This window comes from Schistosoma mansoni, chromosome 5, assembly GCF_000237925.1.
Source record: "Schistosoma mansoni strain Puerto Rico chromosome 5, complete genome".
Taxonomy (NCBI): Eukaryota; Metazoa; Platyhelminthes; class Trematoda; order Strigeidida; family Schistosomatidae; genus Schistosoma; species Schistosoma mansoni.
Genome location: NC_031499.1, coordinates 8,750,580 through 8,773,699, shown reverse-complemented (window position 1 = coordinate 8,773,699; position 23,120 = coordinate 8,750,580). Strand labels below are relative to the sequence as shown.

The window sequence follows — 23,120 nt, the reverse complement described above, 5'->3', positions numbered from 1 at the left end:
ACTATGTACACACACATTCACACTATAGTCCACTCATACAAAAATGATTAATTCAACATGAAAGATTTGACAAAACCACACACACAAAAAAAACCCAACACAGTTACGTAATAAATCCAGAAAAGTAATCAGTGATAAACAAGGCCGATACAAACTATTAATCTTATTCAGGCAAAAAAAATATTTTTTAAAACAGGTACAGCCGTCCAACTAGATCCAACTGTTTGACCATTAACTACAAGAAAATTTGGCAATGGAACACGTATGACACGCATATGAAGATTCATTAATTGATTAGGTAGATTAATAGTAGTTTCATCATTAGAAGATTGAGTATTTGATTCAGATTTTGTACAGTTAGCACTGCTACTACCATTACTACTTACTTCGTTATCAGTAGTAGTAGTCGTCGCTGTAGATGTACGAAGGTATGAAAATTTCTCTATCATATCAGATAGATATTGATTGTCTATAATTGACAATGCATTTAAACATGCATGTAATACGAAGCCTTCAATTAAAATTTCTTCAACAAATGGGTGAGGTATAGCAATGATATCTTTCCGAGTTGGTCCAACACCCTGAAATTAAAATTGTAGGGGGAAAAGCAAGGTGTAACACATTGGATGGATAGAATTTACTTAGCAATAGTAAAAATGTTATTTAACAGGCTTAAAAAACACACCTAATCTTGCCCTACGGTTTCCGGTCCTGAGCCAACACATTTTAAACTAGTGACAAAAAACAACGAGTGTAAAAGGCTTTGAGCAGTCCCCCCTTGATTCTAGGGCCACACTTACGAATTTGTAAGACCATCCCAAACCCAGTCTCGATTTTGGGTACTTCAGGAAATAGGCATCCAGTGTGGGCGAGCGGAAATTGACAACCACCAACAGCTCTTAAAACAAGCTTGGCTCTATTTTAATGTATGATTGAGTCAGTTGGTCAATGGTTCTATTTTTTGTATATATTCAGTCTGTAGTGACATGTGTAAATCATAAGGGAATTGTCTTTATACCGCCGTTTCTGGTCACAAACAAAAGTCCCTTACAAATAGAATACATACTGGTTAGACTCAATAGTTCAGTGGATAACAAGCCAGCGTTAGAAGCAAGAAAGTATGGGTGTAAGTCTCAATGTGAATATCAACATAATGAGATATAAATACAATACAGCTGACGGATCCTAGGTAAGAGGAAATATGTATCTTGAATTCCAGTATTAGCTAACACAATCCAACCTTAATCATCGTTTGTATTACTAATTATTCCCTTTTTTATCTCATAAAAAAACAACATACTAACCTTTCCAACATTATACAATCGTACAGCAAATGGGGTACCGTATGGATCGATTAAAAGTAAATTTAATGCTAAATCAGAATCATTAGGTAATTCAGCAAATACACGTCCAATGCATACGGTGTTCTTGTTTAATCCTACCTAAAAAAGCAAAACGAAACAAACAAGTGGTTCTTTTTAATTAAAAAAAATTAATGTAACTAAAATAAACAAAATGTTGAACGTAATGAAATTGTATGAACGACGTTATCAATTGAAATGACTGTGTATGCGCAGTCAACATCTCGCCCGACCGTTGCTGCTACCTTGACGTGGTTAACCAATCGAGCTATACTGGCTGGAGCAATCATTCCTTAAGGTCCTACCATGCCAGACAGGTCGGTTGAATAGCGGTAAGACTAAAAGCAGCAAAACCAAGATCCGAAGGCGACGTCGTACCGTTGACTGTACAGAAGTGAGACGGTAGTAAGCTGTTTCCTTCAGACAACCAGCATAACAGCGATGCTGCCTTCCCACAAGGAGGGATGGGATTAGAAAAGATTGACCCTGAAAATGCACACCTCGCCTTATCCCACGGATTTCCGTCTCCGGCGGTAAGGTCCTTTAAAGAACGGAGCTAACACAAAAACTACTCACAAAAGGTCGTGTGTGACCGACCTCAAGCAGTTGCCCTTGGGTACTGCGGTCACGCTCTCAGGTCATTAAGACCACTTCTAACCCAATTTCCTTTTCAGGTACCTTTAGAAGAACCCTTCCATGGTATGGGCAACCAGGAAGTGATAACTGCCCCCATACCTCTAACAGCACTCAAGATCACTGTCACCATCTCGATGTGAGATGATGACTGGTGTAGGAATATGCTGGAAGAAAGCTAGGAGCAGGTCAAATAAAGACGTGGTAACAATCCATAAAAAAGTTACTAGCGAAATGATTCATGTAGATAAGTGCAGACTATTTGGTTGCGATCCAAGTGATGATCGTAACCAATGAATAAAGAATTCAGGTGACATGGCTGCAAATCATTCGTAATGACGCAGAAGGTGCATTTATTCTTTGCTTTTCTTTTAATCCTAAATTTTTAAATAACCTTGTACAAAGATACTTTCTCAATCTATCAATCCATATTTTATTCTCTAATCGTATCCTTAATGCCTAATCTTCTCAATTACCTCCACTACTCTGGGATTTGCTTTGACAAATTCATCTTACTATGCTAATGAGGCATCACAATTTGAACTGGTGCACACATTTATCAGGTTCTACATTTTATATAACTGACTGACTGACATAAATAATGAGTTGTGTCACGAATTAGTTTCATTTTGTAAGAAGACAAACTGCAGAGATGTACACATCTTAGTGCTGATGCTGTCAGTCAGCTACAACGTAGGACCAGGCACATATATGCATCGGTCTATGTTGCCATACGTCGTTAGCACAACAAGATGAACACCGGGTTCATAGAAGTTAATTTAGTGCTGATACTGATCCAAAAAGAGATATATTTTTAGAGAAACAACATAAAATATAGCAAAACATTACTTATTATCACTTCATATTATCGCTCAGTATATAATCAAATTGCAAGTGTTCAATTACTCAGTTTGGAAATCAAAGTTTTATGAGTCACAATAACAAAATATTAGCCATTCTGTTATTGATTCATGTCTGAAACACAGTAATGGGTTATTCGCTAAAGGAGTCCTAATATTTTGCGATTTGTTTAGTTCAGACTACGGTAACTGCTGGCCCCCAAATGCTCTGGTATAGCCGAGAGTAGGGAGAGTCCGCTCTCCCTCTCCAAATCCTCTCACATGGCTACGCGTATATAGCCTCTGCCACACAAGTCCTACTCACTGCCTTCTCGTGGCATTACTGTTGTTTACGAAATTGAGAGGACGAAAAGCGAATGTCCGGCGATTTAAACGGGTTGGTGGACACGGCGCGTCCACCTAGGGGAGTTGGAAATACTTGATTCAAAACCAATGGTGCACATGGGCTCCAGTATCCTGAGTGAACAAATAGCGTATGAACCAATCGTCGGTCACTGGACTGCATCTCCTCACGATGCTCCAATGCCTTATGGATCAGATATTTAGGTGGAAGGCTCCGGGTGTGGTCCCCTAAGAATACCACCTGCTTCAGTTTGGTCACCTGTGCAGTATCACAGCCCTCACACGATTGTGTGGCGCATATATATCTGGAGCCCCGTTGTACGAATATTTATGTTTTCAAACGATGAAACACAAGAAGAAAGTAGCCGTGCGCAATAAAATTGATATTCAAAGAACAACAAATTGTAGTTAGGTAACTCCTATAAATATGTATATCGTCACAAAACATGACCTTGAGAGGCAAAGGATTACCAAAATCAAAAATGTACCAACCAATCGGAAGACGGGAAAAATTATGTGGAATATGAATTAGGGTAAAAGCCTGAGTTCTTCTTAGTGATAAAGACATATGTATATAAAGACTGATTAGTGTGGTTTTGAATATTTATTTTTAAAAAACCGGCAAATATTTGATAAACGAATAATACACAATCCTTGAACTCATTTTTGCCGCCATCTTGTTGGTCTATAGTTTTGTTAAAAGTCAGGAGGGTGATAACTTTTATTGATTTTCTGGCTTTTACTATACTACACCATATAACCTCATCAATTTTATAGTGATATTATAATTTGTAGACGACCTGTAAGCCGACACTAAAGTAACCTTGAGAAAATTCCCCCACAAACTAGGGTCAAGGGAGGGTTGTAAAGCAGTATGAGAAATTAAGATTTAAAGCTAGAAATTAGGGTGAGGGTTTTCAATTTCTAATTGAGATCATGAAACGATCAATGTTAGACCACCATTGAAAACCTGGAAGCACTGGATAACCGTTTCGTCCTAGTGTGAGACTGTTGAGGAATCCCATACTAAGACGGAACGAACTGCAAGCCTTTACTCTAACCCACTTTTCGGTTAATATGTAATAAATTATTCATTTATACCAGCTGCATTCTGACTGGCTAAAATCAGACGACACTCTCAAAGATCACCACAAGAGTTCCCCTTAGGGTCAAATCAATAAAGCATTCTTTCGCCAAAATTGTTTTACATAAACAAGTTAAAAATAATAACAACAATAACTTGAATAATTACTTGTAAATTATTGAATGGGGTGAACTGTAAACAATGTGAATTAACCAATGAATTTAACGGATTGTCATTAGTCTTTGATGAATCGGTTAAAGTGTCGTTACTATTATTGTTGTTACTACTATATTTAGAAGCTTTCAATTGTTTTTTCTTCTTACTACCAGTACTACTCCGTTTTGTTTGAAAATTTGATCCAGATTTATTTTTATCATTATCAGAAAATGGACAATAAGGTCCTAATAGACGATTTAATGCTGATATCTCTTTAGGATTCAATGATAATGCGTTTTGACTTATATCTGATTGATCGAGGACAACATCATTATTACTATTATTATTACTGGTAGACGAATCAGGATTTATTGTATTGCTACTTTCAAGCACAGTTGTCACTATCAATTTCTTCAACGGACTAAGTGGTGAAATAAACTCATCTTCATTAATCATTTGTTGTGTATCAACTGATGATTCGTGATTAATGGGACTTGTCTTTAATGTGCCATATGATGATTCTATTTGATTTGATTCGATTTCTGTAAAGTGAATATGAATTGATTGTTTTTTGTGGAATTGTTTCATTAATTTATGCCATTCCATGATAAATTTAATAATACGTTTAATACCATATTGTGGAGCAGGCCATTCTGGATCTAAGCAAAGAGCCTGTAGCCAACATTTCAATGTTTGTCCAAATAAATCCTATGAAATGTAGGACAAAGAGAGAGAGAATTGAAACCGAGAACATAACATATCAATTAAATGAATATTTCAGTGAAAATTTTTTAATATAAGTTGTATTCATCTCAGATTGATCGTAGTCGGTATACAAGTCATTTGATGTGAGCTGCGTTGGTAGATATAGACCAACTGGTTAGGGTCCAGAATTAATCATAATGGTGGGGGGTGGACTTATTCTTTATCTTACTTTTGATCTTCATGAATTCCTTCCCAATCCGCCATTTTCAACAATATTACTCTTCAAAATGCTTTAGTTCGTATAAAGAATAAGAATTGCGTATACAAATTAGGGTGTGTCGATTATGATCCCTTCTACATTGAAGAGTCATTCACATGAAGTCTTGCCTCGAGCGAAAAAACCACATAATAGTCCTGTAGAAATTAAACGACTCCAAATTAGATCGATAATAGCAGTGAATGCCATTTTTAATAACTATCAAGTTGATATTAAAAATATCAAAATAATACAAAAAAGCTTTTCCAACTACAGATGAAGGCGAGTAGCTGAGGCTTTTCATATACTGCTAAATCCTACTACCCTCAATAAAAAAGAAGGCCTTAATATCCATCCGACTTAGACCATCTCTATCCGAGCTACCATGTATGATTCTATTCACATCTCATTTATTATACATACAAATTCAATTCTATCCTTTCAGACAACAAATGTTACATTTTCAATCAATTAACACACACACACACTAATACATAAGAATATCTCACATAAATCACCTTGATCGAAATGACATGACAATGAATTGGTTAGACCTGTTTTTTGATCGTACTAGATATTCTTGTTTTGTTCCTTTGCACTACTTTATTACGTTCTACACTTGATTAACGCAGAATATGATATAAAACTAAAGGGCACTCGAACGTATAGAACTCCTCACAGTCGCAAATCAGAAGACAGAAGAAATTAGAAGTGATTGTTGGATAGGAATAAAAAATGTACAGAAAAATATGGGTATTTATAGATAGTAGTGTTTATTTATTTATTTATTTAAACACATAAATATTGGTACAAGGAAGCACCAGATACATATGCACCACACAAATCTCATTCGATTTGTGTGAGGGCTCAGATACTGCCCAGGTGCCCGAACTGAAGCAGGTGGTTTTCTTAGGGGGACACACCCCGAGCCTTTGACCTAAAGATCTGATCCACAAGGCATTGGAGCATCGTGAGGAGATGCATTCCCATGGCAGCCGGTGATCAACAATTGATTAATACGTCATTTGTTCCTTCAGGATACTGGAGCCCATGTACACCATTGGTTTGGAATCAGGGTTTTCCAACTCCCCTAGGTGGACTCGTCTTGTCCACCAACCCAGTTAAAGCACCAGACATTCGCTTTTCGTCCTCTCAATTTTGTAAACAACAGTAATGCCACGAGAAGGCAGTGAGTAGGACTTGTGTGGCAGAGGCTATATACGCGTAGCCATGTGAGAGCATTTGGAGAGTGAGAGCGGATTCTCCCCACTCTCGGCCGTACCAGGGCATTTTGGGGTACGGAGGCGACGCTTACTACATTATTAGTAGCCTTTCTCATTACAAGAGATTAGTAATTACTCATTGTCATTCATTCTACAATATAACAATACTTCACTTTGCCAAGTATGCTACTATCTATGTGATTTAAATTTAAAGCTTACAGCTACCAATTAAAGTGGATTGCGGTATTTTTGTATTTTACCATTAGAAAATAATCATATTTACATTTTGGAATAACGCCAAAAACCAACTGTGGTTTATATTTATTATTTACACCCGCATATGTATTATAAAAATAATTTTCCATCGCTTCCCCCACCCTCAATCTTGTACTCCTTGAACCTGTTATCCAATAGTATTATTACTTTTAAAATGATATAATTAGTTACTATAGTTGTTTAAAGATGGATATAAAAACCAATAATGTGTCTAATGATTACCTTTTTTAATAACAATGAACTCTAGTAATCATGTTGTCATTATAAGCAAAGATGGGTAGTGGCTAGCAGTGGAATCCAAGACGCGCGTTTCGTCCTATTTGGGACTCGTCAACTGGATGCACCTGCATCTCAGAGTTGATGTTCACTCTGGGACTCGAACCTATCCAGCTGACGAGTCCCAAATAGAACGAAACGCGCGTCCTGGATTCCACTGCTAGCCACTATCCATCTTTGCTCATAAAGCAATATCGAAGCAGCCCACAGAGGATGCACATATGCCAACAGGAGACTGATCAATTGCAGTCCTAAATAACAATGAGGAGATACAAGTAAACAACACTATGTAAACATGTTGTTATTAGTTTAGATTCAATTTCAAATGTAATAACAACCAGAGGTAATTTATTTCGATTACACTTAAACCAATCACTATCCTTTTTTTCTAATATTTATAGTCGTATTATTAAAATTTACCGTTAAGGGTAAAGGAGAAAAACCATAATAGTTTTAAAATCAGTCTGTGTTCTGCATTCACTCTAATCATCTGACACAGTAGAATTAAATGTAACTTTTAACAGCACTGTACTTAATCGTATATAGGGTGATAGAGTTGTGCTCTATTGCATAAATACTAGTAACAATAACATTATATGAATGTCGGTAGATAGATCGAGAGCTGAATTACTGATTCACTAGTATTATATTCAACAGTCCAAAACACACACACACAAACACATATTGTGACTACCCATACAACCCAGTAATAAACAAATACACGGTAAGACAACGCATCCTAAACCAATTTCAATTAAAACACATACATCACTTAATTGACAGAAACAAAATCTCATATCGTCTGATAGAAAAAAGTCCCCAAATGCCCTGGTACGGCAGACAGTGGGGAGGGTCAGCTCTCCCTCTACAAATACTCTCACGTGGTCACGCGTATATAGCATCTGCCACACAAGTCCTACTCACTGCCTTCTCGTGGCATTACTGTTGTTTACGAAATGAACGAGACGAAAAGCGAATGTAAGGCGCTTTAACCGGGTTTGTGGATGTGGAGTGTCCACCTAGGGGAGTTGGAAAACCCTGATTCCAAACCAATGATGCATATGGGCTCCAGTATCCTGAAGGAACAAATGACGTATGAACGTATTGTTGGTCACCGGCTACCATGGGAATGCATCTCCTCACGATGCTCCACTGCCTTGTGGACTAGACCTTCAGGTCGAAGGCTCCGGGTGTGGTCCCCTAAGAAAATCACCTGCTTCAGTTTGGACACCTGAGCAGTATCACAGCCCTCACACAAATCGAATGAGATTTGTGTGGTGCATATGTATCTGGTGCTTCCTTGTACCAATATTTATGTGTTTAAATAAAATAAAAAATAAATGATAGAAAAAAGAAAACAGAGAAAAAAGGACAGCTAATTTATTTGCTCCTACCTGATAATGCCAAGCTAAACCACGATTGTAATGAAAATTTGGCTCTAATGCAATTGAACGATCTTTGACAGCTTGTGCATATGCAGCAATGCATCGTGTCATAATAAGTTGTGGTGATGATGAGATCAGTGGAGATTTATTGATTGATGAATTTTGATCAGATGATGAAACAGTAGTTGATGTGGTAGTTGAACTAAAACTTTTAAAAAATAAGGTAAGTAATGCATTGCCTAATACAGACCATGCATAACCATTTGTAGGCTGTTGACTAACTGCTTTATGAGCTAAATTAACAGATTGATGAAAAATGGAACATTTCATCGTTGTATCTGACGTTGGTGATGATGATGGGGAGGAGGAGGATAGAGATTTACTTTTATCAGCTTCATATGATGATATATTATCGATATTCTCGCTAATATTAGTAGTAGTATTAGGTGGCTGACGTAATACCATTGACAAATTACAAAGTGCCTTTACATGTTTTGGCTAGAGATAACAAAAAGAAATATTCATTAAATAATTTACTAACTGAACAAGGATATAAATCATTTAAACTAGTATTCAAGCTTTTTTAATGTAATTCTTGTGACTCCAAATGTTATAATCATATTGGAAAACATTAACACCCAAAAGGAACATTGAACAACCCAGTGAATAATACTGCCTCTTCTCAAAGACAAAAAGCGCGATTAAAAAACATCGATCATGAAACTATCATCTATTTATTTAAACACATAAATGTTGGTACAAAGAGGCACCAAAATAGATATGGGGCGTACAAAATTTTTGTGAGAGCTATTCAGTTGCTCAAACTGAAGCAGGTGGTTTTCTTATGGGGCTACTCCCTAAGTCTTTGACATAGGGCTCTAACCCACGAGGTAGTAAAACAGCGTTAAGAAATGTGGTCCATGGCGGCCGGTAACTAAGATTAGGTTTATACGCTCTTTGTTCCTTCAGGATCCTGAAACCTATGTGAACCATAGGTTTGAGACCATGGTTTTTAAACTCATTTAGGTGGACCCTCCGTACCTACCAACGTGGTTTAAGTGTCGGATATTCGCTTTTCGTTCACCCAATTTTGTAAACAAAACCTCACCACAAAAAGGTGGTAAGTTGGACTTCCTGACAGTGGCTATGTGCCAACATTTCGAGAGGGATGGTGGATCCTACTACCCTCAGGTGTACCGGGGCATTTGAGACATATCACATCATTTCCTGTCCCGTGGATTTATGGCTTTGTTGGCTGTTAGGTCTAAAACATTACAGAGCTAGCACAACAAAATCGATTCACACAGAAAGATCGTGTATGTGTGTGTGATCAAAGTCAAGTCATTACCTCTTCAGCTTTGCGGCAACATTTCCAGATCAACAAAATCTTCTCATAACTAGATATAGATAGATAAATATGTAGTTGAAATGTATTAATATCTGTATATAAGAAATATAAATATGAAAAAATATGATGGTGCATTAAGTGTGGAGTTTTATTTCAGATTAAATAAGACGACTGATTTGATTGTATATTCTTCAAAGACAAAATCCTCCTCTGTTCTGTTCTGTTCATAGACGGCCGATACGTTAAAACACCCTGATTGTAGCTTGTAGGTCACAAGTTTGAATAATACTAATACTCATACTACTACTAATAATAATAACGAAGGAGACCCATTGTGTCACTGAAAAAGAATTAAGCGAATCAAGTTTTCTCTTCGACGATTTCATTTGCTTAAGATGTGCAATCAGTATTTGTAGTTAATTTTATTTGTTAAAACAGTAGTCTGTAGTAAAATAGAATAGTGTTGAATAATTAAAAAAAACTTGAAATGGTATCCTGTCATGAATTGTTTACGAAAAGAAAAACAGATATCGAGGGAGTTAGTTAATAATAGGCTAGTGAGAAGTGCTAAGACGGAGATAACTGTCCACTTGATAGCTATTAAGAACTGGGCGATTATTACATAACTCCCTTTGATATCTAAATTCATTCAGTATTGTTTGTTTGAATCTTCCCATCGATTTGTTAGGACTGCAACTGGTCAGTCTCTAATTGGCATATGTGCATACTGCTAGCCACTATCCATCTTCCCTTTGATATCTGTTCTTCACACACAATTTAATTATTCAACACTATTCTATTTTACTACAGAGTACTGTCTTAACAAATAAAATTAACTACAAATACGATTGTACAGCTTAAGCAAATGAAATCGTCGAAGAGAAACTTTGATTCACTGAATTCCTTTTCAGTGATACCATGGGTCTCCTTCGTTATTCCTATTCTTCTTCTTATTATTATTATTACGCCCCCAAATGCCCTGGTACGGCAGACAGTGGGGAGAGTCAGCTCTCCCTCTACAAATACTCTCACGTGGTCACGCATATATAGCCTCTGCCACACAAGTCCTACTCACTGCCTTCTCGTGGAATTATTGTTGTTTACGAAATTGAGAGGACGAAAAGCGAATGTCCGGCGCTTTAACTGGGTTGGTGGACATGGAAAGTCCACCTAGGGGAGTTGGAAAACCCTGACTCCAAACCAATGGTGCACATGGGCTCCAGGATCCTAAGGGAACAAATGGCGTATGAATCAATTGTTGGTCACCGGCTACCATTGGAATGCATTTCCGTACGTTGCTCCACTGACTTGTGGATCAGACCTTTATGTCGAAGGCTCAGGGTGTGGCCCTCTAAGAAAAGAACCTACTTCGGTCTAGGCCTGAGAGTAGTATCACAGCCCTCACACAAATCGAATGAGATTTGTGTGGTGCATATCTATCTGGTGCCCCTTTGCACCAATATTTATGTGTTTAAATGAATAAATAAAAACATATTATTATTACTAGTGATATTATTCAAACTTGTGATGTACAGGTTAAAATCGGGGTGTTTTAACCATTACTAATCTATTGTAACAAAAGTATGCTAACAACAAACTACTTCATGGTTTAGAACATGAACTAAACTTAGTCAGACAGCCATTGAAAACCAGGAATTATTGGTCGATATCTCGTCCTAGTTGGTACAATCTCTTCAAAAATAACCATGAACATACCACTGAGGATCGAAGTCTGGACCTTAAGGTCTCAAGGAGATCATTTTATTTGTAAAAAAAATGAGGCATCTAGTGGTTTGTTTACTCGGGTGACTCCATTCAACTCACGATATTGCTCATCTCCCAGACCAGTTAATGGGTAACTACCTTACACTCTATATAAGTGAACTCTTGTCCACGGCTTCTCACTACGACTATGAGAATTACGTCTTGAAATCAGTCACTATTGAGCAGCATGATTTATGCAAGGGATTTGTGGAGATTGTTGAGTTTTATAGCTTAGATCAAACTGTATACTAACAAGTTAATTGTCTAGTACACACTAAAAAAATGTACGCGCAGTAGTACATAAATTTCAATGAAAAATCAACGTATATTAAAGTAACTTTACCAACAGTACATAAAACGTACGTCTATTTTTAATGCTTGTCTAAAATGATCTGCAGCTTGGCAAGGATCACCTTGTCGCCAACATGAATCACCTAATTCACACCATGCTTCTAAATGTTGTGGATTAAATTTTAATGCTTTAGTTAACCAATGAACTGCTGGACTTGTGAAATCATTATCATCATCATGACCAGTCATAGCATGAAGACTACTACTACTGCTACCAGCATACAAATCTGAATCAATCGCATTGAAAGCCTAAGTACATACGTGTTTTATTATAAAAAAAAGAAAGGAAATGCTTAAAAAACAGGATTAGAAATTAGGTGACATAAAATCAATGTTATCCACACGTTACTCATGAGCTAGACACTATAAAGTGACATGGTAAGAATTACACCTAATACATTTAAATCCTAATTGATTGAAGAATGAACGACCTGCAAAAAATTTGTATTATCCAAACCTTCATGACATTTAATCGCATGATTTTTTTATGTAAGCATATTATTTTATTCTACTAACTAATAGTCTTGCTTCGATATCAGTTTATTTGCGAGTATGAGTTAACTATCCGGTCGTATAAGTAGTTATCACTTCCCCAATTAGTATCATCGCGTTTATCTATCTATTGGCATTCTATTCATTCTAATAATCTAAAAGTATTTCAATATTCAATATTAAGCCTATTCTTAACAAGAATCAAAATTAACTGTGACTTTGCGTTTTAAATTATGACGTTACTATTACTAGGCTACAAACCCTACCGTTGTTGCTACTTTGACGTGGTGGTTGGGCTTGCCTATCGTGATGAACCAATCGAGCTATACTGGCTGGAACAATCGTTCCTCGAGGTCCTACCATGCCAGACAGGTCGGTTGAAGAGCGGTAAGACTAAAAGCAGCAATCCCAAGGTCCGAAGGCGAAGTCGTACTGCTGACTGTACAGAGGTGTGACGGCAGTAAGGTGTTTCCTTCAGACAACCAGCATGACAGAGATGCTGCCTTCCCACAAGGAGGGGTGGGGTTAGAAAACGTCGACCCTAAAAATGCACACCTCGCCTTATCCCACGGATTTCCGTCTCCGGCGGTAAGGTTCTTTGAAGAACGGAGATAACACGTCAAGAATCCCCCACAAAAAGGACGTGCGTGACCGGCCTCAAGCAGTTGTCCCTTGGGCACTGCGGTCTCGCTCCCAGGTTGTTAAGACCAACACTAATCCGACTTCTTTTTCAGGTCCCTCAAGAAATACCCCTCCACGGCGTGGGCAACCGGGAAGTGATAACTGCCCTCATACCCGTAACTGCACACGAGACCAAGTTGGTCACTTTCAAATCCTTCCTACACCTAATAACTCTGTTATCTCCACAACTAACCCTTCCCACGTCCTTTTATCACCTCGCACCGCTAGGGAAAACGATTCAAGTACACGGAACGTTATTCCTAGTCTCCTGAAATCACGCTCTAAACTACATATAGGAACTTTTAATGTCCGAACATTGTGCCAAATAGGACAACAAACTTCCTTAGCTAGGACTCTAGAATCTCACACCATCGATGTGTGCTGCGTCTCCGAAACGCGCATACAAGATCCGAGTAGTGTCATTCATTTGACCTCACTTAATCAAAATAAAGAACCATCTCGATACACGCTTCGTGTATCTGGAGGCCCTGATGCTGCTTCCCGTGGCCTCGCTGGCGTAGGTATAGCATTAAGTCCTAGGGCAGAACTAGCTCTTTTAGACTGGATCCCAGTAGACAGTCGTCTATGCGCTGCCCGACTAAACGGATCAGTAAGGACTCGGAAAGATAGGGAAACTCGTCGTTGCCTCTTCGTCGTCTCTGCCTACTCTCCCACTGACTGCAGCTCAAACGATATAAAAGATGAGTTTTACAGGAAACTTTCTGACCTTCTCCGAAAAGCTAGGCGTTCTGATGTAGTAATAGTGGCTGGTGACTTTAATGCTCAAGTAGGTAAACTAAGTGAAAGGGAAAGACACCTGGGTGGATCTTATGGTGTCGTGGCTAAAAGGACAGATAATGGCGACCGTCTGTTGCAGCTGTGCTCAGATAACCGCCTATTTCTTGCAAATACTAACTTTAAGCATAAGGAAAAACATCTTTTGACATGGCGACCCCCGAATTCGTCCCAACGTTGGACCCAATTAAATCACATCGCTATCAACCACCGGTGGAGGGGCTCGATAGAAGACTGTCGCTCATTCTGGAGCACATGTTTAGACTCAGATCATGCTCTAGTGCGAGCACGTATCTGTCTGCGTCTTACTGGACGTAGGAAAGACACTGCAGGGAAACCTCTAAGGGTTCTACTTAATGATAAGCAAGCTAAGAATATATTTCAGGAACAACTGGAAAAACAGTTAGACAGACATGTAAGTTGTGCCCACCCCGAAGCAGCGTGGAATGACATCCGTAAAGCTGTGGAAACAGCAGTGATATCTGCTAGTAAGGTAAGTCATAAGGTCAGGGAGAAACAATGGATCTCGGCAGCATCTACCACACTGATAGATGCTTGAAAACTCATCCAACCTGGCTCTCAACATAACGAAGAGCGGAGTCAGCTTAAGCGAATGCTAATAAGAAGCCAACGCAATGATCGTGAACAGTGGTGGGTAGCGAAAGCAAGAGAGATGGAAAATGCAGCGGCAATAGGTAACAGCAGACAGCTATTCAGACTTATTAAAGAAACCGGCATTAGGAACCCAACTATTAACGAAACTATCTCAGACAAAGATGGGCATATCATTCATTCTCAATCTAGGAGATTGGATCGATGGGCAGAACACTTTAGGGATCAGTTCAACTGGCCTTCAGCCACACTTCAGTTACCCACGATCCCCAGTCGTCCTGAATGGCAAATTGAGGTAAGTCCTCCAACTCTCTACGAGGTTGAAAAAGCTATAGGAAATCTAAAGCGAGGGAGAGCCGCAGGCCCTGACAGGTTTACCCCTGAGATTTTTGAGGATGGTGGTCCAGTACTAGCAACGAGATTGACTGAGGTCTTAGGTAGAATCTGGGAACTGGACGTAATTCCATCTGACTGGTCCCAATCACTGATTGTCCCAGTCTATAAGAAAGGACAAAAGTCCTCCTGTGACAATCACAGAGAGATCAGTTTGACTAATATAGTGTCTAAAATATTAGCTTCAATAATACTTAGGCGCCTAACCAAAGCTCGTGAAGAGCAGACTAGAGAAAACCAGGCTGGTTTTCGACCTGGACGTGGTTGCATAGACCAGATATTCACTCTACGTCAGGTCCTAGAACATAGACATACATTCAGACGTCCCACAATAGTAGTATTTCTTGACCTTAAGGCGGCATTTGACTCCGTTGATCGTGAGGTTCTATGGCAGTGTTTGTCAGTGAAAGGAGTACCAAAGAAGTACATTAACCTCATAAAGGCTCTTTACTCGAACACAACTGGTCGAGTTAGAGCCTATGGCGAACTGTCATCAGAATTGGTTACCTCAAGTGGTGTTCGTCAGGGCTGTCCACTCTCCCCATTCTTGTTTAACTTTGTCGTTGACATGCTTTTAGAGATATCACTTTCATCATCTCAATCTCCAGGAGTTGAACTTTTACCGAGAGATTCACTTGTTGACTTAGAATACGCCGACGACATAGTTTTATTCGGTGAAGACGCTGACAAAATGCAGAGTCTTCTGACCACTATAAGCAACAATGCAGGCATGTTCGGGATGCGATTCTCTCCCTCAAAGTGCAAAATGTTACTTCAGGATTGGGTTGCATCGACACGTGAACTAATGATAGGGAGTAAAGTAGTTGAGCGTGTTGACAGCTTCACTTATCTTGGGAGTCTCATCAGCCCTTGTGGTCTGGTGTGTGACGAAATCTCAGCACGGATACAGAAGGCTCGTCTAGCTTTCGCCAACTTGCGCCATTTATGGCGTAGGCGAGATATCCGTCTAGCAACAAAAGGACGGGTTTACTGTGCAGCAGTTCGTTCTGTCCTACTTTATGGCAGTGAAACATGGCCGATAAGAGTAGAGGATATTCGTAGGCTACTAGTATTCGATCATAGGTGTCTTCGACGCATTGCTCGTATATCCTTGGACCACCGGGTAAGTAATGCAGATGTTAGGAAATGGGTACTAAGTAATGATGGCAAATCGATTGATGAAGTAGTGAAACTTCATCAGTTGAGATGGATGGGACATGTGTTACGTATGCCCAACCACCAACTGCCCCAACGTGCAATGCTTTATGGTGTAGGAGTAGGTTGGAAGAAAGCTAGGGGTGGCCAGACCAAAACATGGCATAAATCCATGAAGTCGCTGACAAGTGGACTGGGCCGTGTTGGTAGGTGTAGACTACCTGGTTGGGATTCGCGAGATGATAGCAATTGATAGTTAGAGACCTTGAATGACATGGCTCAAAATCGTTTGCAATGGCGAAGGTGCATACACTCTTTGTGTTCTACCAACTTCTAATCTTCTGAATTCCTCATGTCCCTATCTTTTTCTCTTTCCAAATTTATTTCACTGTACTATACTCCTTCGATAATTTCTTCAAACCCTAATCTTTCGGATTAAGGTTTATACTCTTGCTAGTTCTACTACTATGGGATTCGAATCGACAACTTCATCTCTGTGCTAATGTGGTATGGCAACTCGAACTGATGTACGTACGTACGAAGTTCTACGTTGTAACTGACTGACTGACTAGGCTACAAACAGAGATGGATGGTGGCTAGTAGTGAAATCCATGACGAACATTTCGTCTTGGTTGGAACTCGTCAGCTGGACGTACCTGAATCCCAGAGTTGATGTTCATTCTGGAAGTCAAGGCCAACATCGTTCGCTTCCAATGCCGTTCAGTTAAACACTTAGCTACCGAGTTCAGATAGCCACCGTCTTGTGCAAAGTTTAGTTCATTTGTATTAGTTTTTTGAATCTTCGGATAGACGTTTAGAACTGCAACTGATCAGTCAAGGTAATCCGCACAAGATGCATACATGCCAAAAAGAGACCAATCAATTGAGGTCCTAAATATCAGTGGGAAGACTCAAACAGCCAATACAAATGAACTATTACTAGGTTGTTACCAATTTGACAAATAATATAAGGATTTGAATTTGTGAAATTGTGCTAGATTTAGAGTATTCTTCAATTGCAATGTTACTATGGAACTGAGTTAATAAATATATATATTGAATAATTAAATCGTATGAATAAATAATATGAACAAAAAAGCATGAACATTTCACTGGTTCAAATCGGCCTGCTTTCCAAAATTTCAGATGGTAGAGTAGAAAACTATTAGTCAACATAAAATGAGATATGGTTTATGGTCAGTCTGTTATACGATAGCGTATTTAGCCGATAAACTTTAATGAACGTAAGAAAAGTTATCAATGATTATTTCATTTTTAATCGGTGTGAAACCTGAGAAGAAAGAATGTAAATGTTGTTGTCACAATCTATATACTAACACAAGAAAAGACGAAACCATGAAGCAACCAACCACCGCCTACCTTAACAGGCGATGTCATCTGGAAGAAAGCTAGGAGTAAGCTGAGTCAAGGTGTTGCATCAGTCCATAAAGACAGCGACTGTTGGATTGAGACATGTAGATAGATGCAAACTACCTGGTTAGGATGCATGCGATTGTCACGACCCATAGTTAGATGCTCTAGATAACATAGCCCAAAATCGTTCATAATGACGCAACAGGTGAAGCGGAGATTGTCAGGTTGGACTTAATTCATGACATATACTGTCGGCTGAGGTTGTAAATATTCATAGATTAAGGTAGATAAACTGTGTATTACGTATCACCAACTGCCGCACAAACACCTCAACGACCGATGTTGGTAGGAGCAGAGGAGTACTAATTCGAAAGAAGGTTAGAAACGGTCAAATCAAAACGTGACAACAGTCCATGAAGTGATTGGTTGTTATTCTGAGCATTGTCGATAGGTCCAAACTAGCAATATTTGGAGATATTGGAGAAAATGTCTCAGAATCAGTTACAATGGCGTAGATCTATTCATTGTCTATCTTTCATTAGATTTTTGAGTTTTAAGGTTACTTTATAATTATCATTCCATGGATTCATTCTTTGTGAACTATATCCAGTTAGTTTTACTATCACTGATACCATGCCTACTTCTACCACTTTGGTAATAATATTGATATTACCATCTCTTATTGTGCTGAAATGCTCTGATAACTTGAACTGACAAATATGTCCTAAGTTCTACGTTGCTAACAAGTGACTGACTGACTGAATGACTATCTTCCATTTCAGCAGTCTCTAAAGCAAAAAGTCTTTAAATCTAGTGATTAAGAACTGTCATTAATGTAACCACTGATTAGAACAACTACCTGTTAAATAAATTAGTCCATTGCATACATTTTGACAGAATAATGAGATCAGATCAGCTCCGTCTTCTCAATGTTCTATCAAAACTACATATTAGTAAGGAAACTTTACATTCAGATTTCTCAGCTTAATAAAAAACAGCCATGCCGTTTTAATCAGAACAATTAGTTCTGTATATGATCAATACACACGCTAGCAATTAAATTTTTATAGCACCATTACAGTGACGAACAAAATCAAACTAATTAATCCAATGAACTTCAGCGCGTGACTACAGAATTCAAGGGATAACTGCTTGAAGGCGGTCGTGGGAAGTTTTTGATGTGTTAGCTCCGCACTTCACTACCGGGGGTGACGGAAATCTGTGGGGTAGGGTGAGCTGTGATATTCTTAGGGTCGACCTTTACTAATCCGTTTCTTCCGTTGTCGAAAGACAGCATCACTGCAGATGCTGGTTTCCCAAGAGAGGCATTTTACTGATGTCACACTCCTCTATAGTCAGAAGTACAATTTCGCTATGTGACCTGAAGTTGCTGCTTCTAGTCTAACCGACCTACCTGGCACGGCAGGACCTAGAAGAACATGTGTTTCAGACAATAAAACTCGATCGAGTCATCACGAAAAGTAAGCCCAACCACTATGTCGAGATAACAGCTACGGTTGGGCAGTACCTGGTAAACGATTTAATTATCATTATTGGCAGATGCGTATTCTGAACAAATCGCCTCGATATTGCAATGTACTGACAATTTTTAACTTAAATTGAATAGTTACTAATAGTAGAATGGATCATCCGATCAACGACGGTGAAACAGAAATTTTTATTTTTATTTTATTTAAACACATAAATATTGGTACAAAAAGCACCAGATAAATATGCGCCGCACAAATCTCATTCGATTTGTGTGAGGGCTGTGATACTGCTCAGGTGCCCAAACTGAAGCAGGTGATTTTCTTAGGGGACCACACCCGGAGCCTTCGACCTGAAGGTCTAGTCCACAAGGCAGTGGAGCATCGTGAGGAGATGCATTCCCATGGTAGCCGGTGACCAACAATACGTTCATACGTCATTTGTTCCTTCAGGATACTGGAGCCCATATGCATCATTGGTTTGGAATCAGGGTTTTCCAACTCCCCTAGGTGGACACTCCACATCCACAAACCCGGTTAAAGCGCCTTACATTCGCTTTTCGTCTCGTTCATTTCGTAAACAACAGTAATGCCACGAGAAGGCAGTGAGTAGGACTTGTGTGGCAGATGCTATATACGCGTGGCCATGTGAGAGGACTTGGAGAGGGAGAGCTGACTCTCCCCACTCTCGGCCGTGCCAGGGCATTTGCGGGCAGAAATCTCATATAGAATTAATCAGTTAAATGGTTTCTCGTCTGTGACCCTACTCATAGTATTACTTCAATGCTAGTAGTTTCCAACACTAGAGTATTGTTTACTACGTTTGCTAAGTCACTATCACCGACAATCCATTCAATGAGTATGGCATTTAGTATAGTTATTAAGTGGGTAGAAGAAATTTATATATATATATATATATGGAATAATCAACCTGACACTTCTGTAAGTTTAATGCAGATAGATCTAAGAATGCTCGACACAATCCTCAGTATGCTACTTTAGGTTATAGTCAATACTTCTTTTAACGGTATTGCCCTTCCTTTGCCTTTGTTTATTGAACCCAATATACGTGTGCAATCATATTTTATTTATCCTATCTAGTTTCATAGAATAGATGAATTGTGGTTAGCGGTGGAATTAAAGACGCGTGTTTTATCATATATGGGAATCATCATAGCTGAATGTACCAGCCATATCCCAGTATCAATATTTTAATGGAGACTCAAACCTAACATCTTTCAATTTAAACGCCTAACACGTTATCCGTTGAGCTGGTGAACCAAAACAGCAACCAACTTGTTCAACAGGTATGATTTTTATGTCATTATTACTAAGGGTTTAAATAATCCCGTTGCCGATATCCAGGACTGAATTTAGACCAATCTCCGTGGTCACATGTGTATGTGTGGATCGCCTCAATATAACGATTTTACGAGTTTTATAGAATAGATTGTCATCACTGAAAGAATATTATCACATCATTTAGGACACAAACTCACTTTACCGTACTGATAACAGAATTCCGCCTTGTCTAGTACAGGTGCATGCATAAAAGCTGACTCATATTCTTTGAATATGGATACTGTATCTTCAAATTTTGATTGTGTTATCTCATTCTTATTTTTATTCAATTCACAAGACTCCATAATCATTGAATGAATATTATCAGCTTTCATCCAAACTTCACTTGCTGAATCGTTTAACATACCAAATTTATCAGCCCATTCATTCAAAAATTTATTTTTCAACGCATATAAATCATCAACACTAGATTTAATTTTGTTCAAAATACCTTCATCCCATTGAAGATGATTTTGTTGTGTCTTTGGTAGTGCTTCGAGTTGTATCATAGAAATCTAATAATAAGTAGACAAAAAGAAGCCTAAACTGAACAAACTGTGAGAATTATTACGGACACCGAACAAATGATCGTCATCTTAAGAATCATACTATTTTCGTAACTAACACCATTATGTTCAAAAGAGAAAAATCATAAGATTATCACAATAGATTTTAAAAGTGTAATATTCACACCAAAAAATCTACAGAAAGTATTGGTCGAAACTAGAATTTAGTAACATTTATTTTATTCTGTTTTATTTAAACACATAAATATTGGTACAAGGAAGCACCAGGTATATATGCGCCAAACAAATCTCATTTAATATGTGTGAGGGCTGTGATACTACTCAGGTGTCCAAACTGAGGCAGGTGGTTTTCTTAGGGGGCCACACCCGGAGCCTTTGACCTAAAGATCTGATCCACAAGGCAGTGGAGCATTGTAAGGAGATGCAGTCTCATGGTAGCCAGTGACCAACGATTAATTCATATGCCATTTGTTCCCTCAGGATACTGGAGCCAGCCCATATGCACCATTGGTTTGGAATCACGGTTTCCCAACTCCTCTAGGTGGACTTTCCGTGTCCACCAACGCGGTAAAAGCGCCGGAGATTCGCTTTTCGTTCTCTCAATTTCGTAAACAATAGTAATTCCACGAGAAGGCAGTGAGTAGGACTTCCCTGGCAGAGGCTATATAGGCGCGGCCATGTGAGAGGACTTGGAGAGGGAGAGCGGACTCTCCCCACTCTCGGCCTTACCACGGCATTTGGGGGCAAGATTTCGATAATTATAAAAAATCCTGTGTATACAGAACCATTTACTAGTTGAACACCCAACCAAAAATAGCTGAAGCAGGTTTCAGGACATTCTGTTGTGAGGGTGATTTTTGTCCACAAAATGGATGCTTAGATTGAGAGTGTAAGATTAGAAACCCACAACTTTCAACTAATTACAACTAATAAAGTTCAAACAACAGTGTAATAATTAAACAGCACAGTGTTTAAAATAATTCATACCCAATATGAGGAATCAGTAAAGAAAGAAAGAAGTATATTTAGTCCATTTTTTTATTTCTATAAAATAATCAAACATAAATAAATTACGATAGCGCAATAAGAAGAGACGTAGATTATCAGAACTATGTGATGATAATATTAGAGCAATACATCTCAAACAATCTGATCACACATATGCTTAAGAACATTTATATATAAAAATAAAAGGTCAAGTAGACCAGAGATGGGGGTAAGAGGAGACAGGGATAATAATAATCATAATCATAAAAAAATAATGTGAAAACAATCTGAAACTTAATCACTCTGGATAATAATCTAATTTCACCAGGGTAGATTTAAGATGAGAAAAAACTGTTTTTGAATATACAAAGGGAGTTTGAATTAATGGAAATAAAGATTATTTACGAATTACCAGACCGTTTAATATTCTCAGCTATCTGGGTTGACCATAATGTAACAATATCTTTTCGTTTATTTTTAAGATCATCAATCTTTTTCTCTATTGTATGAAAAGCTAATCCAGCTTGTGATATCAAAGTTTCATTGAGTAAATGATTGTGTTTAGTAGGTGTTGTTTTAATATATTCTTCGTACAAAAATGCAGTTTCCAATGAATTTTGTAGAGTATTTACAGCAGAACGTATGGTTATTTCGATATTATCAAGTTTGTGCGCAAGTGTAGACCATTGTGAACGTAGTTCTAATAATAATTCATCATTTTCCTCATCTGAATTCATATAAGATAATTGTAATTCACCATATTGAATAGCAGTGTGTTCTAAATTAATAAGAATTGTATGGTATTCTCTAAGAAGTTGATTTATAAAACTAATTGTGGAGTCTATTTGTAATTGTAATGAAGATAATAAGGGATACTCAATGTATTGATTAGTTGACATTATAGTTTCAGTAGAAATATGAGACAATTTTATAGGATACATAAAGCAACAGGTTGTTATACTGAGTGTTCCATATTTTCGTGATATGCGATAAAGTAATGGACGGAGAAACAACCTGAAAAATTCACGTCCCAACATGGTATTTCTGAAAGCTAGGTTAAAAAACACGAAAGATAAAGAAATCTGTGATAGCTCCAAGGAAGTGCCACTATTTAAATACGACTATACAAATACTGTACGTGTTCAAACGGTCAGATGGAATAAGTTTCTACAATTTCATGAACACCTGTACAAAGTTAATGCATATTACATACAATAAGCGATGCCAACAACAAGTAAAAATGTAAGCCTTCATCA

At 38.2% G+C, this 23,120-nt stretch overlaps 2 protein-coding genes across 2 annotated transcripts; both read right to left on the bottom strand.

The window, feature by feature from the left end:
- Positions 1 to 167: 167 nt before the first annotated feature.
- Smp_210980 (putative protein phosphatase-1) lies at positions 168 to 20,715 on the bottom strand (the record flags this gene model as incomplete). Its single annotated transcript, XM_018797817.1, has 6 exons — positions 168 to 581; positions 1,305 to 1,442; positions 4,449 to 5,144; positions 8,567 to 9,055; positions 12,033 to 12,269; positions 20,509 to 20,715. The coding sequence occupies 6 exons, from the start codon at positions 20,713 to 20,715 to the stop codon at positions 168 to 170; spliced, it is 2,181 nt and encodes a 726-aa protein (XP_018652822.1).
- Positions 20,716 to 21,897: 1,182 nt separating this feature from the next.
- Smp_155210 (hypothetical protein) lies at positions 21,898 to 22,763 on the bottom strand (the record flags this gene model as incomplete). Its single annotated transcript, XM_018797816.1, has 1 exon — positions 21,898 to 22,763. One exon carries the CDS (start codon positions 22,761 to 22,763, stop codon positions 22,266 to 22,268), a length of 498 nt encoding a protein of 165 aa, XP_018652821.1. The 3' UTR covers positions 21,898 to 22,265.
- Positions 22,764 to 23,120: the final 357 nt, after the last annotated feature.